Raw genomic sequence first — 16414 nt, 5'->3', positions numbered from 1 at the left:
TTTAGCAGTTTGGATGATCAGCAAAAACCCTTTGTCACATCTACATGAAGTCCGTGCTGACCAGCATTTTTTTGCATTCACACCATTTTTTTCCCCAAACTCTTGCCAGCTGAGTAGAGGTCAAAGATGGGATTTTGCTTCCTTTATTTATTTCAATGCGTTGTATTACAGGAAATCTTTCATGCACCAAAAACAATGGTGTCCTTCCTACATATGATCTGCATAAGAGCCTCATTTGTAAATTATATTGTGTGTTGTACGCACCAAGCTTTCTACACCCACATCAACAAGCACATTAAGGTTAGACACCCTGATCACTGAGCTGATAACAGGTCTAGAGAAAAATCACGGTGATCTAATGTGACTGCACTGCAATTAGTAAAGTGGCAGATAAAATGGAGAACAAAGTTGGCAGGAGTGAGAGACCACTGATCGCACACCAGTTGGTTGTGGAACCTCCTAAGTAGAGGAATACAAGCAGCGATTTTTTTCTGAATTAGTCCGACTGATGCTGGATTTTCTCCTGGTGCAATTCAGATCCTGGTTGTTGTAACTGGCCCTTGAGTGCTTTCAAATCAGTATTGGGTCAGAGTTGACATACAACTTGATCTTATTTTTGTTCATTTGGAGTATAAATAGGGGCCTGGTTGGAAACAGAAGGATAGAGGCATTGCATAGATTGTTTATTTTTTCCACCAGGGAGCAACCCTTGAATGTTCGGAAGACCTCTCTGATCAGGTTTTCTCTGGTTTTCATCAGTTCATAGTCTTTTTCTGAGATCCTGGTTGGATGTGAGTCAGCTCTTTGTGAGCTTTAAAACAGACACCAATGGGGGAAACATCCAGATATTCTCATCATGCTCCGCCAGTGCGGATTGTGTACTCCTTGCCTGTCTATCCAACTGGTGAATGTTTGCTCACTAGCCTGCAAAACAGAGAAGCTGCCCCTTCTCAGCACAGGAAACTCAGACTTCTGTAAAACTGCCGCTCTCTTCTTCACAAAAAGGTGGTTTGGTTAACATATATGAAGCAAAACACTTCTGATGCCAGGCTTTCAGTTGTTTCAAGTAGATCACGGAGTGAAAAGGAGAGAAGGAGGGCTCTGCTTTAATATAAATGAAGGTTGGTGTTCTAATGTCACTGAATTACAGACATATTCCTCACCTGGAGTCATTTTTTATGAACTGTAATCCCTTTTATTTGCCAAGGGAGTTTTCCTAATTTGTTCTGGTTGATGTTTACATCCCTCCACAAGCCTGAACATCAGAAGCTGAAAAACAGATCACAGAGCTGATAACAGATCTGGAGAAAATGCAGCCAGACTCTCCCTTCATTGCTCTTTGGGATTTTACCAGCACACGCCTTTCTAATAAACTACCAAAATAGAAAAGGCATGTAAAGTGTCCCTCCAGAGAGACAAACAAACTGGACCACTGGTACAGCCTTAAAAGAAGCATAACATGCTGTCTGTGCAACTTACAAGCAGGAACTGAAAACGTCTAAATCTCTTATTACTGTTGAGAAAGACTGATGCGTTAAAGTAGACGTTACAGGCCTGTTTTACATAAGTTTTTGTGAGGCATGTGTACAAACTTTCCTCACATACAACAACAATAAATTTTGGCCCACTTCACATCTGAGGAAGTTGCTTTGGACCAGAGAAAATGACTGCAGTGGTTTGGACCAGGCCTTACAATAAACAAGAAACAAATTAACCAAGGAAGTCGCTGCAGCAAAGAGAAACTGTCCGACGTGTTTTCAAAAACATTGCCCTGCTGCATCTCAGCGTCTTCCTGGTCCCTGAGAAATGGAAAATCACAGGTGAAATGACTACAGATCTGTCACCCAAGCTCTTTGGTCTTTGGGCGGATGATATTACCAGCTTGGCATGACACTTTATTTTGCACCACTTTAACCATCAAGAGATGTAACCCCAGGATCATGTTTGTGGACTACATGTTAGACCTGCAACTCCATTAACCCAAATGTCCTCCACCAGAATTTGGTTGATTAATGTACCCATCAGTAGATCGCCAGCTTCCACCAGGAGTGTGTTCTGTCACCACTTCTCTTCTCTCTGCACTTAAATGACTGGACCCCCATCGACCTATCAGTGAAACTATAGAAGCCCTTGTAAAACTCATTTTTGTGACATTATCTAGTGATGGTAACAAAAAAAACAAATGTGGTAAGCAAGGATTTAGGAAAAAGATGTTACAGAATTTCCTTTGTTGTACAAAGAAGTGACTTGATCATTTATTGATCAGTTTTTGACTTGCAGGAATAAAAGGAAAATTTTTCTCACAATGAAAAAATTATTTGTATAAATAATGGAACAACTTTTAAAGCAAACATCCTAAACAAATCTTAGGTAACAAAATCATTAAATTGCCAACTTTTAAGTGGCATGGATACAAAATGTTTATGAGTTGTGATGTAGCTCACAAAGTTTTAGAGAAGTAAACGAGTTTACTTTGATCAATATTTTTTTTTTTCATTATTGCTTTGAATCTTGCAAAAAGCACTTGCTATGAAATATTACATTTTCTGAAATTGTAAGTAATGTCTTATCTCTTGGATATTAAATGATTCATATCCAAACATTGCATAAAACTTTTAAAACATGCATAAGTTTGAAACTGGACAATTATTGTAACACGACAGTTCAGTGACAGGTGATGTCTTTTTATCTCTGCATGCAAACAAGCTGTGCGTTTGTACAAATGTGTTTGATTTACTAATACACATGTCTTATGTAATATTTAGCAGAAAGGTTTATGGGCATGTGGTGTAAAAGATCAGAGCCCTCCCACTGGCCAGCTGTTTGACTTCTTCTCAGACTTTGATCCAGAGCCTGGGAGAGAGAAGATGGGTTATTCAGCTTGATGTCTTTTCTCTCTCAGTACACAATCCATGAGCTATTGTTTTCAACATTTTTACACTTTGTCCATAAATAATCCTGCATTTTTTGTGAAGGCTTTTAAGTAGCACTTCCAGTCCTTCTTTGCCTTTAAGTTTCGATTATGCACACAGGCTGCATAACAACCTCTTCCATTAAAGGCCTGAATTTCATTATCAGCTTCTTACGCATGCAGACAATAATGTTCCACAGTAGAGAGACGGGCAAACTCTTGATGGTCTCGCTGGAGACCATCTGTCTTTTTTGAACGAACAGGCTGATTCTACTCTGCCAATGGGAATGCAGTCCTCAAGTAGAGAGCTTTGCAGAACAAGGACAGGTCTTCCTAAAAAAAAAAAAGAAAGCAAAATTGTTTTGCAATAAATTTGCCGTTACTACAGAATTACACAGTCAGTAGTCATGTTCATTTGAAGCTTATTTAAATTAATTTTTAAATTTTTTTTCAATTGCAGGATGGAGTCAACAGAGAAGTGTGAAGTTGTGATACAGCATTTCAATGGAAAATACCTGAAAACACCACCAGGAATCCCAGGTGAGTTTTCTCTTCTTTGCCTTTCCTAACTCTTGAGCATTTCCATTTCTTTCAGTTGTAAAAAGTGCCGCCCTTTCAAAAACGACTCCAATATTTAATTCAATTGCTGTAATTGAATACCTAGATCAGACGAATAGCAGGGTATGCACAGTGGTTTCTGACACCTAAGCTGATCATCTTGGCATTTCCTCAATAGCTGGTGATTCTGTAGGACTCTTTTCCTCTGCCTCTCTCAATTTCTGTGTCACCATCTCTTTCTCTCTCTGGTGGTGCACTTGCTGCAGGCTGGGACTTCTTGGTCAGGAGAAAACCCTCTTAATATTCACACTCATGCCTCTGTGCTGTTCTTTGCAATCTACTTAAGAGCTTGCACTCTCGCCTCTTTTCACTTCTGCTCCTTCTTTCTGTTGCAGTGTCCTCTTCCCTTCCTGCTCTGCTTTCCTGGTGTCACCCTGTAGAGAGCAGTCAAGGAGAAATGAAGCAAAAGTTAGGTGTGTTAGCGCAGAGATTTCCTAGTGTCCAAAGAAGGATTGGAATTTATGGAAACAATGCAAGACTTCGGGCTTGGAAAGGCTTTTTAGAAGCAGCAGGCTGACAAAAAAGTAAACTGGGGGGAAAAAAAATATACTGAAGTGTCAAATGAGAAGGCCCGAGGAAATGAAAAGTGCTGCTTTAGCACTACTGAGGCCAGGTGCTTCGGTATTTACATTTTCCTGAGAGGTGCTGGCCAGATAGGCTGATATGCAGAGATTTCCTTCTCAGCTGTCAGGTTTTTATTATCACTCACCTCATCAACCAAAGGCACAGAAACACATCCATAAATTGGTCTTCACTATCCAGTGATATCGGAGAAAAGTGGATTTAGAATGTCCACACATGCTCAGCCAGTGCATAGCCAGCAGCCATTAAAGGCGAGGTGAGCGGCTATATTGAAGTTTATCTGTAATAGGAAACCTTTAAAGCCGTAATATGAAGTTGACCTTCGCCTTTAAGGGTCGATCTCCCTCCTGCTCAGGCTTTATTATTGTAAATGGATTATTCAGGCTCGTGCCAAGCTTGGAGATTTACTACCTTCATTGAGAAAATCCTTCTGTGAATTAGGAATGGGTATGTTTACAAGTTTTGCTTTGCAGCCACCATGAGGTGCTTGAAAACCTAGTTTTCCCACAATCCCTCAAATAAATGTCTGTTAAAGAGAGCTGTCGCCTTCTTCTGTTCCAGCCAGGTGTAACTTGAGATCATTTTTGGCATAGATATTTATTTTTGATTCTTTACTGCTTATAGTAATCGCAGAACGACGTGATTCTGATGAAGTGCTACTATGACATAAAATTTATCCTCAGAGCAAAGATGCACAGACAGGGGATCTGACAATTTATAAGGAGCCTGGTTTACAAATGTATGAGCATCAGAAATGAAAATAACATTACAACGTGGAAACTGCTAGTCAGAGTTAGATGATTTCAGTATATTTCTAACATAATTTTTATGATGTTATTGCACACCCACATGACCTTACATTCCTGAATGATGTCAGGAACATTTTTTTATTAGTGTCTCAAAATGGTTTGCACAAAGTTTGACAAAACAAAATTGCAAACTTCAATGTCTTTAATCAGTGTTTTGTTTGACAAAGTGTTTCCTTGCAGCTGCATGCTGCCACCGCTTTATTTTACTGTGTGATTTTCAGGATAAAAGTTTTCTGTCAATCATTGCGTTTAGAATTTTGGTTAAATCTAACTGCAGGGTTACTCTGTGTCAAACTGAAAAGCTTTCTTACAACTATGGCTTACCAATTGTCACTTTTCCATAAAGATCCAAAATTGTTCTCAATTAAATGCTTGTTAGAATTTATTTAGTTGTATCAGAGTACAATGATCTAAAGACAAATGCATCTTACATTTTTAAGGCTTCATGAAAGTTGTGTAAGTTGTTGCGTCTTCATTCTCCACTTTGTGTTGGGCCAGCACATGGAATTATGACAAGATACATTGAAGTTTGCTGTTGCACTGTGACTAAATTGGGAAAGTTCAAGCAGTATGACTAATTTTGTATGGCGCTGTACAAAAAAACCATAGGCTGTCTTTGCCTTTGGTAAGTAAGTGTGTTGTTTTTTTTCTTCCTGATATAATCCATGTTGACTGGTGCTCTGCTGCACTTAGATTCCTGGACTTTCCTCTTTTATCAGACTCAGATGTTCCAGAAGACTCGAGGCTTGTTTCTGTTTCAAACTTACAGACTAAACAACTACTTTTTGCATGCAAGTTGACATGCAGATTCTATTTTCACTGCATTCCTATTTGTCTTTTGTCCAGATTAAACATTGCATATTTAGATTTCTAAAGTTTAAAGCAGATGCATCTACTTCATAGACTACTGACAGAGTCTATGCCGGGGTGTGTGTGTGTGCGTGTGTGTGTGTGTGTGTCATGTTGGTGGGATTTCCCCCGAGCCCTTTGCTATGCAGGCCAGCTTCTTCATTCATCGTGCTTTGACAGCTCAGCGGCACCCCTCGGGGTCCTCTCACCACACACAGAACAGCAGGATCGTCTGTGTGCGTGTGTGTGTGAGGTTTTCCGACACCCATCACGACTAAACACAGCGAGCCCAACACCAACTACAAAAATGCAAAAGGATGGTCTAGGAGCCATGACTTTGACCTGGGTGGAAAGTCACCATCAACTTAATGCTAATTCATATATATATATATATATATAAGTGGAAATATGCTTTTGTAAGGCACACTATATAACTCTTTTCTATTTTTGCATCTTCTCCACACTGTCACTTTAACACGGCAGTGTGCAAGAGAATCTGTGCGTGTGAATTCAAATGGAAACGGTTTCTTTCTTCAAGCCAGGTGTGTTCAGTGCCAACAAAGGGATATTGAATCATAACCTCGCTGTCCCATAGTAGGAAATAAATATCTAGATGTCAAGTGCCAGGTCATGTGTTAAATTCAACCGACCATGGGAAAGCAAATAAAAAGGAAGCGCCCATATTGGCAGGAAGTCAGCGCTGAGTTACAGTTAACGCATCAGCAAAGAGGAGCATGAACATTTAGAGCAGAATATTGTCCCGATTCAAGCAGATGGCAGCTAATAGCAGCACAGAAAACGTCCATACATTTCCTATTTAAATTTTAATCCGAGAACATCTAACTTCCTTGTGATTACATGCAATACTGAGCTGAATTACAGTGTAGAGACACAATAGCAGATGGCAGCTAATGATACTTAACAGCCTCCATTCTCCCAGTGATAAGTTTTTAATGAAATTATATGCATTTGTCTGAACAGATAGTTTCTCAAAGTATTGCCTTTATTTGCCTTAATTTAGGATTTTGTTTGAAGTGATCTCCAGTTAGAGCCAAGCCTTTAGTACTGATTTCCTCTATTTGGAAAGTATAATTGGTAATACAGAAGCCTCATTTTGATCCACTACTGTTTGCCCTGTAAAGCTGTGAATTTCAAACTCCTCCCCCATGAAAAATCAATGAACAGAAACCATTTTCTTCTTAAAGTTTTTACTGTGGAACATATCCCCACACGCCGTGTGGAAAAAGAGCAGAAAGATTGAAGTTCAAGCAAAGCAAACCCAGATTTAATGGATTAAACACCTCTGTTCGCACGAGAAGCCTGTAAACCATCTATATACTTTTTGAGAAACAAACATATTGTTTGAATTGATTAAATTAAGAACAACATATAATAGTGTATAGTAGCGAAGTTGAAAAAAGACATTTCTTGTATTTTATACAAATGGAAAAATGAAAAATGTGACATATTGAGCCCTCCCAACAGTATCATGCTTCTTTAATGTACCTTTTGCTGTGGAGTTGGTGTGTTAAGATGATGAGCTCTGTACCTTTTTTCACTTCAAATAGCATTTATTTAGGTCAAAGAGTTCAATTTTGATTGCATCTCACTAAAACATCTTCCACATTTTTACTGTCTTCCAAATGGCTTGTGGAAAAACTTAATTTGACTTCCCTATGGCCTTTTTATTAGCAATGACTGTTTTTGTAATTTTTTATATATATATAAATTGTTCCACCAGGGCTTTGGGTCACTTCTGCTCCTCCAGAGTTTCTTTAGGCTGTCCTGGCTGCTTAGCTGATTAAAACTCTCTTTACCCAGCCTGTAAATCTATTTAGATGTCCTTATTTTGGTTGGATGCTGTTTGTCCATACTTTTGCCTTTTGCGTTTGCTATCTTTGAGAAGTACAGTGCTTGGAACGTTGGTTTTTTAATCTATTTCCGCTTCAGGCTTCTGTACATCATTATTCCTGGCCTGTTTGTTGTTTGGACCAATCTTTTCTAACAGGACAGGTGTATTTACATTAAAATTAAATAGCACATCAAAGGGCTCTTTACTCTTTTGGTGACTTCTGAATTATACTTCACAGTAATTGGGTCTATTAGACATTCATTTAAACTGCAGCCTAAGTGATGCATGTATTAAACATGAGGCAACTTCTATATTCTATCAGCGTCATTCCAGTGAACATGTGTTGCATGCCAATAGCTTAAACTAAATGCTTGGCCGTATAAAATATTTTCCTCTCGTGACAAAAATGTGTACCGTAAAGATGCATCCAATCACTTATCCAGGTCAGGTTTGTTTGCCGAGGCCTGGTTGATATGAGAGGTGCGTAGCAGTTGTCCAACAAGCCAGTCACAAAGGCTCACGCCAGCCGCTGCGCTCGGCCCACGTCTGATTGTGATTCAGAGAGAGAGACATGATCGATAGCCCTGATGGAGCACTACAGCTGTTTAGATATTCTGTGCAATGCGGCAGCCGCTCTCCCTGTCGCTGCGCCCGGCCCTGAGCATGCATCCACCCATGCACAAATAAAAACTCATGCATCATACATGCCCGGAAATTTCTGCACCCTGCGTCGTTTCTAATAAAGTTGTACGCACATCAGTTTCTATATGGGCCTTAAACATATAAATGCTCATGTCGTTGGTGGCACTCAAAGTTCTTCCCCTATAAGAGACAAGCCACTTTGTATTTGGATCGGAGGCGGGGGCAAGGAAAGATTCATCCTTGTTTTTAGTGAATGTGAATTTACTCAATACACAAAATAAATAGAATTTATGAAACATGTCTACAGCTATAAACTATACTGAAGTGAGCCCTACAGGGATGCATTATGATTTACATTGCAACCCCTGTGCACAGGGAAAGTCAAAGGAAGAGCAGATAAAAAGTGATTTAATCCGGTGCCTCCACAGAGCCCTGCTGATTAAAGCCTTCTGTCCCACAATGCATTTAAACAGCTTAGAGATGACACCCTATGGTGAGCGTAATATGAACCAGAGATACATTAGCCTTTGTTTGGTTGTGGCAGGTGAGTTATCTTATGTAGATACCATGCTCTCTATTTGTAGAGGAAGAGGGAAAATTGATAACTTTAAGGAAACTGTTGGTGCTGCGCCTCTCCGTCATTGTGCAACTTCTTTTCATCCAGGCTTTGTTGCTTGAAGGCACAGGCGGTCTTGGAACAAGAGGAAAAAATTCCCAGACTACAATAATAAAGTTAGCATTAGTCTTAATGTCATAACTGTGCAAACAAGGATTCAATCCAGACTGAATATGCACCAACACAGCTTTTTCTTCCCTTTCGCTTCTGCCGCTGTTGCTTGCTCCAAAAGCCTGCTGCCAATATGGCAAATGAGTTGAGAGCTGGCTCCAATATTGTCCAATGGATGTTGGATAAATAATAAAAAGTACATCAGGAAGGAGCCACACTGGCCCCGAGAGATGGAGTAGAGCGGAAACATGCGATATGTTCAAGCTTTCAAGCCTCTTGTTTTCCCAGTACATTGCTCTGGCATTGTTCTTTTTAACTTTATCTGTTTTTACTATTTCTTTTTTCATGCCTGCTTCTGTTCTCATTCACTTTTATCTATTGCTGGTCTTTCAGACCCATAATTAAAATGAAAGTTGGGCTTTTTCTAATATCAGATTCTCTTTACTAGCATAAGTGTGTTTCTAAAATACTGATTGAATTTCCAGTTTGATGATTTAATTTTTCCTGATATTTGTACAACACAACATATTCCATTCATTATGACTTCTGAGACATAGGAGTTAAAAAAAAAAAGTGCTGAGATTTAGTCACTAGAGGACTTGGGGAGGGGGGTGATTGTTGCTGAGGGTGCCGTTGTCGAAAGAAGAAAATGATTCCCTCCCTGCTGGAATCCTCACCAAGGCAACGGCACCAAGACAGCAGCGACAGCCCACAATATTAAAGCGTCCCTTGCTGAAATAAGGCTTGTCCCAAATCACTTGGTAAGTCCCAAAAAGCCCCTCCGAAACTGTCAGTCATACTTGAGTAATCTATGTTAATGTCTGCCATCCCTCCCACAATCCCCTGGCTAATAACTGGCCTGTCGGTGGGCCCATTTTTTTTTCCCCCTATGGCGTGTAGATTTAACGTGCAGCCAAGTAGGTTGATAATTTGGCTGTCTGTGTTACTCAGACCTTCCTCCCCATGCAAGTATTCAAAGTCCTATTGTTCTTCTGCATGTGTGAATAAATTGTATTTGATTGGTGTTTATTTTGTTGGTGAGAAGTAAAAGATCAAATTCATATGTCACTGCTTCTAAAGAACATGTACGTCTCAGTTTATCTTTGTGAGTGGCACTCAGACAGGTATTCAGTATAATCAGTCATAAATACGGTGAAGGTCAGAAGTTTGCATACATTCATTTTGAATTTTTGGCTCATGTACTTGAATGGCAGGAATCCTAATACAACACCAATTTTCCATCATGTTTAAAATCAACTATTGGAGGCACAAATTTTGATTTTCTTCTGGACGCTCTAAATTATGTACATATTGCCTCACTAGTAATTTGTTACTTTTCTGTTAGAGTTTTTCTTTTCTCAATCCTGTGTTGATATTGAGCGGCTAAAAAAACAATTTGTCCAACTTTCAATCCTGTAGCTCATGAGCAGGCCATCCCAGTTTTGTTTGTGGATTAAATGTTTCCCAGACTAAGAAGATATGTCTGGAGCAAGTTTAAGTAAAATAGCTTAAAGTTGCTATTTTTACAACATCTTATACATGAAAGATACCATTTGTATCTTGCAGGTTTGTACCAGTTTGTATTCTTCTTTTAGGTTTAGAAGCTTGACTTTAGCTCACCCAAAATTTCTTCTTCACATTGTGGCCAAATATTTCAACCTTTCAGACCTCTGACAATAAAACATTTTTCGGTAGGTGTTGGTCTTTGGTCACCACTACTTCTGTCCAGGGTAGTGTAAAAGTTGCCACACAGTGGCTGGTCTTCCAATTTCCCAGTTTAGGACAAAATTGAGTCTTTCATTGTTCTTGTATGTTGTTTTTTCCATCTGAAGGCATCATATGAAACAGAGAAAAAACACAAGTATTTGACCCAGTTCTTGTTTTTCCAATATCAGCAGCACTGAAATAAATCATTTTGGGGCTAAAATCAAGATAGGATTACTGCCCATGATGAGTGTGTGTAAACTATCTGGAATAGTAAACATAAAGATGCAAAATAGTCTTTACAAATGCACTTACCATAATAAAATCTGCTCTCCTATCATGAACCTTCCACCCTCAGCCCCTGATTTCTCCTGCCTCCCATTAGGAACAGAGCACACAGGAAGTTATTATTGGCATCCTAAGTAATTCAGACAGCTTCCTGAAAAAAGGATCAATTTCCGCCGATGCACTTTCTCATTATAACCTTATCTTGCCTACAGACAATAATCTGGATTTGTTACGCTTTGTTTGCTTTGCCACTGAGCTGTATGATTCACAAGTGAAGCCAACGGTTTGAAGCAAAAACAGGAGGAGCTGGGGGGAGGGAGCTGCTCTGGGGCTCTCTGTCTCTGAAACAGAAATTATTCACCTACTGCGTTCCCCTTCTGCGGAAAATAATATAAGCCCTTTGATTGGCTTCAAAGTTTATTTAGGCGGAGAAGAAGAGCTCAGACTCCTGGAGGGGTTCAGACAGGAGCGATTAACTTTGCTCTCCACTCAACCGCATGTAATATAAAGACAAGCAGACTGAAGGACAGTTGCCATGAGAAAAAGATACATAACAAAGGAGAGAGGAGTACAGTAAGGATGCGATGAAGGGACGGTTTAGGCGCTGAAGAACTCTGACGGGAAAAAATGAGCAAGATAAAAAGGGAACAGATGGAAAGAGGCAAAGAGAGGGAGAAGGATGAGGGTGGTGCAGAGGAGAAAGGCATAAAAGTTGGATCAACCTGTGCTTTTGGAAGGTTAAACATGAGCACAGTTTAGGCTGCTGCGTCTCTAACAGATGAGATGAAAGGATGACATTGACTATACGACTGCTTCCTGAGCTTAACCCCTGTGACACGAGACCAGCTGTTCACCATGTTGATCCCCTTCTACTTCTGTTTTTTCCCCCTCCTCCGACCTCACACATGCAACTCTCCTTGCACTTTTTTGTTGTCTTTGCTTTTATGCTTTCCCTCCCTCTCATCCATCCTTTTCTAGCTCCTACCTGCCCTCCTACCGCCACTGTGCCTCACACTTGCATTTTGCTGCACGTGTTTCCCTTTTGCTCATTTGTGTTGCTGGACATCTAAGGCTGCTTTTATTTGTAACAAGCATTTTCCTCTCATCTTTGTTTGACGTGTTCTGCCTGTTCAGATATGCGTTTCCCTTTAATGCTCTGGATTTGCTGACATTTATGATGCAGGTTTTCATTTTTTCACGCATCATCAAAGCAGATCAGGAACAAGGTTGGAATGTAACGGGGGCTTGTCAAGAACTATTCTTGATTGTAAAATATTTATGATTTTTCTCTTAGCCAGTTCTGAAGAATATGGTCTTATTATGTTACTTCATTGCAGAATTTGCTGGTTTTATGCACATCGGTCTCTCTTCAGTATTTGTCAAGGTCCAACCAACTTAGATTTTCACTTCTGGTCATTTTTAGCAGATGTAAAGTTTGGTTTGTACTGTAAAGATCTACATTTAAACCCTAAAGAGTGTGAATGTCTGGGTTGTAATTTGTTGTTTGAGCTGGGTACTGCTCCACAAATGTTTGGGATAGTTCAGTCAGGATCATTCCACTCTGAACATTAGCCTGCTTTATTTAATCTGGTGAGTTTTACACTTTCCTGTTTCAAACTTTCCCGTCTTGTCGTTTTTTTATGTTACTTTTACAAGTAGGTAAATATCCACTTTGAGAAATAGCGATTGAAGTTATTTTCTGTGATTAACTCACTGACCACTGTTAGTAAAGAATTACCACATACTGGTGACTGCTGGGAGAATTTCACTCCCATGATGATTTTGAATATGTGTTATGGTTTTTTTTAGAATAAGACAATACACCAAAAAATATAGGTTAGATTTAATTGAGAACTGGCCATTTTGTAATTACAGGTAGTTTGAAAATAAAATAATTTACTCAGTGGTTAAGTACGTCTTTTGTTTAGGAGTACAAAATCACGGAGTGTGATATCTGTCACAGCTTGAACTTAGACCAGAAGTAATGATTGACATTTTTTGTTTTGGCTGAATCTGGTTTCAATTTAGGACTGTTTTATGACTGGTTGACATGCAGGCGGTCAGAAGCATAATACTCTGGACAATCAACTTCAGATCTGGTCCTTTTCCTCCTGGTGTTGTCTGGATTATATGGGTTAGAGCAGCACAACTAAAAGTTATCAAAATGTACAATAAAATAAGTACTGTTTGAATGCAGTGTTTTGTAGGCTGTGGGATAATTGCTAAATAAATATGGGGCATCAACCCTCCAATTTATTAAATTCTTTTGTTCCAACCACATCATGGCAACAGTTGCAGAAGATCCAGTACCTAGACATACAGAGGGCTTCTACAAAGCATGGCAGGAAATCCAGTTGTGAATTTTCTCTGCTGCTAAATATACCACAGTCAACTGTTTGTGATAATCTAATGAAGTGGAAGTGATTGGGAATGACAGTAATTCAGCCATGAGGTGATAGGGTGATAGGCCATGTTAACTCACTGAGCAAAGTCAGCAGATGCTGGGTCCAGTAGTGTGCAGAGGTTTGCCAATTTTCTGTCAATCGCCACAGATCTTTAATCTTAGTGTGGCCTTCAGATTAACTCAAGAACGTTGTATAGAGAGCTTATTGGAATGGCTGAAAGGATCATGGTGTGAGGCTGTTAATCAGAAGTTGGGCTCAGCCACTAGGTTCCAGTGAAAGGAGCTGTCAACACTGCAGCATATGAAGACATTTTGAAACATGTATGCTCTCAACTTTGTGGAAACGACTCAGAGACATTGACTGTGCTCCAGTGCAAAAAGCTTTGCCCATGAGGACATGAAATAATGAGTTTTGTGTAGAGGACTCTTGTGACTCATGCCTCAAAGAATGCACCTTTGGGAAGAATTAGAAAAAAGACTACAAACTACCCCTTCATGTCCAACATCAGTGTCTGACCTCAACCTTAAAAAGCTGAATCTGACAACCAAATACAAGGTCTTTCCAAATGGCTCAAAAAAATATTTCCCTCTTAAAACATAAAGGCAGTGTTATAGTGAAGAATCTTATTAGCTTACTACTGCAATTTAAATATTATTCATAGAAATTTATTTGTCATGATAACTTTGAGTTTTTCTCCTCTTCACGTATCTTTACTCAGTAACCTTTAATACCTTCAATGTGATTCCATTAAAATTCAGCATCTATGTGCACTGCACAATAACCCTTTTTGAAACATAAGGAAGTTGTTTGTCATTAAACTGCAGATGCTCCAATCAGTAATTTTTCTGGCCAGTATACATGTGTGGGATTTTCTTAAGGTCAAAGGTCACTGATTATTTGGCTCCTAGTCAAGGGAAAAATTGTTTTGTTTTGAGCCAAGTCTTTCTGATTGGAACTTAAAGTTGTATCTTGGGAACCTGTGAAGGTAAAATTTAGGAACATCAGCAAAAATATTGTTATTTTTTTTCTTCTTACAAGCACAACTCCTCTAGAAAAGAGGCTTTAAAATGTGTATGCTACACTCTCAGATCCGTAGACTCCAAGTTTTAAGCTATCAGTCAACTTAATCTAATGCTGGACCCCAGGCAATGCATTTTTTATCCAAAGAATAATATGCAGCCTCTCAGCAGATACTGTAGGTCACTGAGCTCATAGCCCTCCGGACAGCCTGCCCGTCCCCCTGAATGAAGATTAAGTTTGCTGAGGAGGATAATCAGGCTCCAAGGTCTCTGCGGTATGCAAGCAATTCAGCAGGGTTGCTTTCTGTGATTCACTGCTGAGCTCTTTTTCTTGTCTCATCTTTTCTTAGAAGAGATAAGGCTATCAGTTTAGATTATAACAAAGTGCATCACAGCTTTCTATTTTTAATATGAGTATATTTTTAGCATATATTTAAAATAGACTCGAAAAATTAACTGAGAAAGCGAGCGGGAGCCAGGTTGTCTGACTGCTTAGAATTGACTTATTGTATCCTATGTGTGTGTTTGCGTGTGTACGTGCGTGTGCAAATTTGCGTCAGGGAAGCAGAGAGGAGAGAGAAAAAAAAAAAAAACAGGCATCAGTTACACCCTTCCACGTCACTGTCACCATTCAGGACACAGAGGGCAGTGAGATAAATCTAGCTGATGCCCCCAAAATAGAGCCGGAGCCTCCATTAGAACAGGACGCAGGCTATGTGAGAACAAGCTGAGGTCACTGTGGTCAACTGAGTTATTTCTGTTGTGTCACCAGACCTCCAGGAGCACACATCCACCTGAGAGCCAGCCAGCAGGTTTGCAGACACAAAAGAATGTGCAAGCAGCAAAGTTACAAGATTCAATAAAAGAAATCTGCAAAAGTAATCACATCCACCAGACCATGTTTACATTTTATCACACTTTAATGGGGTTTAATTGGGATTTTTAGGTGATAGACCAAGACAAAGTTTCACTGTGAAGTGGAAGAAAATATGGTTGTCAAAAATGTTGAAGAAAGATTTAACTGTAAAATGTATATTGGTATTCAGCCTCACATGGCTTAGTGTTAGTTTTTAATTGTGTTTATCTATGGAGTTCTGCTCAACAACAAATGTCTCAAGGTAATTTACAAAAACGTAAATTATATCCAATCATTAGGTTAATTAGATGCACTTAACCTTTTTCCACATAAATGGCTACACAGGTGAATTCTGGTTTAAGTTAGACATCTGCTCTCCATGTTTTCTTATGCCAAACAGGAACTGGATTGTCAGTTGCTTTCTTTCAACGATTGCTTTCTTCTTGCCATAAAGGTCAGATTTGTGGAGTTTGTAAGTTTTGCTAATTTTCTGTCAATATTTCCTTCCTCCTGAGCTCTTGGTCTGTGAAGCAACTTCTCTGGTTAGTGTTATGTTTTCCTAGACTGTTTAGCTGGATGGCAGTAGGCTTGTAGATGAGCTGTTCTATTTCCATTTTGTGGTGATGGATTACAGAATCTGCCATGAAATGTTCAAATTGTTGGATGTTGTTTTGTAACCCAACTCTGCTTTAACGTTCTTCACACTGTAATGCCAGATTTGCCTGGTAAATTCCTTGTTAATAACACAAGTGGAGTCTATGTACTATTTAGATAACATCTAAATGCAATTGGATGCCCTGGATTTTATTTAGGAGTCTGTGACTGAATGCAGATGCAAGCCATGCTTTAAAAAAAAAAAAAAATCAAAACTTATGAATATTTTTTTGTGTTTTGTTCATCACATGAAGTTCCCAGAAATACACTTAAAATTTGGAGGTATTAATACTTTTACTAGGTGCCATACTGTACAAATTAACCATCTGCTTGTCAACTGAGCCGATTTGTGTCATTTTCTTTTCAAGTGTAGCTTCGACACGATGGAAACACACCTGGTTCCTTGTGACTTAATGTCTCAGACACAGTGTCTCTGGCTGTCTCTTTTTATTTGTTGGCAGTACGGTGCAGCGCATTACTGCTATTGGATCACACTTT

General features: G+C 39.3%; 1 protein-coding gene across 16 annotated transcripts in view; it reads left to right on the top strand.

The window, feature by feature from the left end:
* Positions 1-16414, top strand: part of rbms3 (RNA binding motif, single stranded interacting protein) — a 312168-nt gene that overhangs the window by 226220 nt on the left and 69534 nt on the right. For all 16 annotated transcript variants that reach the window (XR_006372710.1, XR_006372709.1, XR_006372711.1 and 13 more), the window contains one exon: positions 3372-3451. Coding sequence is in view for 13 of the 16 variants with exons in the window: in XM_044138143.1 (XP_043994078.1) it covers positions 3372-3451 (80 nt within the window). In the remaining 3 variants the exon portion in view is untranslated. The remainder of the gene's footprint in view (positions 1-3371; positions 3452-16414) is intronic.

Source organism: Gambusia affinis, linkage group LG14 (genome assembly GCF_019740435.1).
Source record: "Gambusia affinis linkage group LG14, SWU_Gaff_1.0, whole genome shotgun sequence".
In the NCBI taxonomy this organism is placed as follows: Eukaryota; Metazoa; Chordata; class Actinopteri; order Cyprinodontiformes; family Poeciliidae; genus Gambusia; species Gambusia affinis.
Note: the sequence above shows the minus strand (reverse complement) of the source record. Positions and strands in the feature narration are given on the sequence as shown.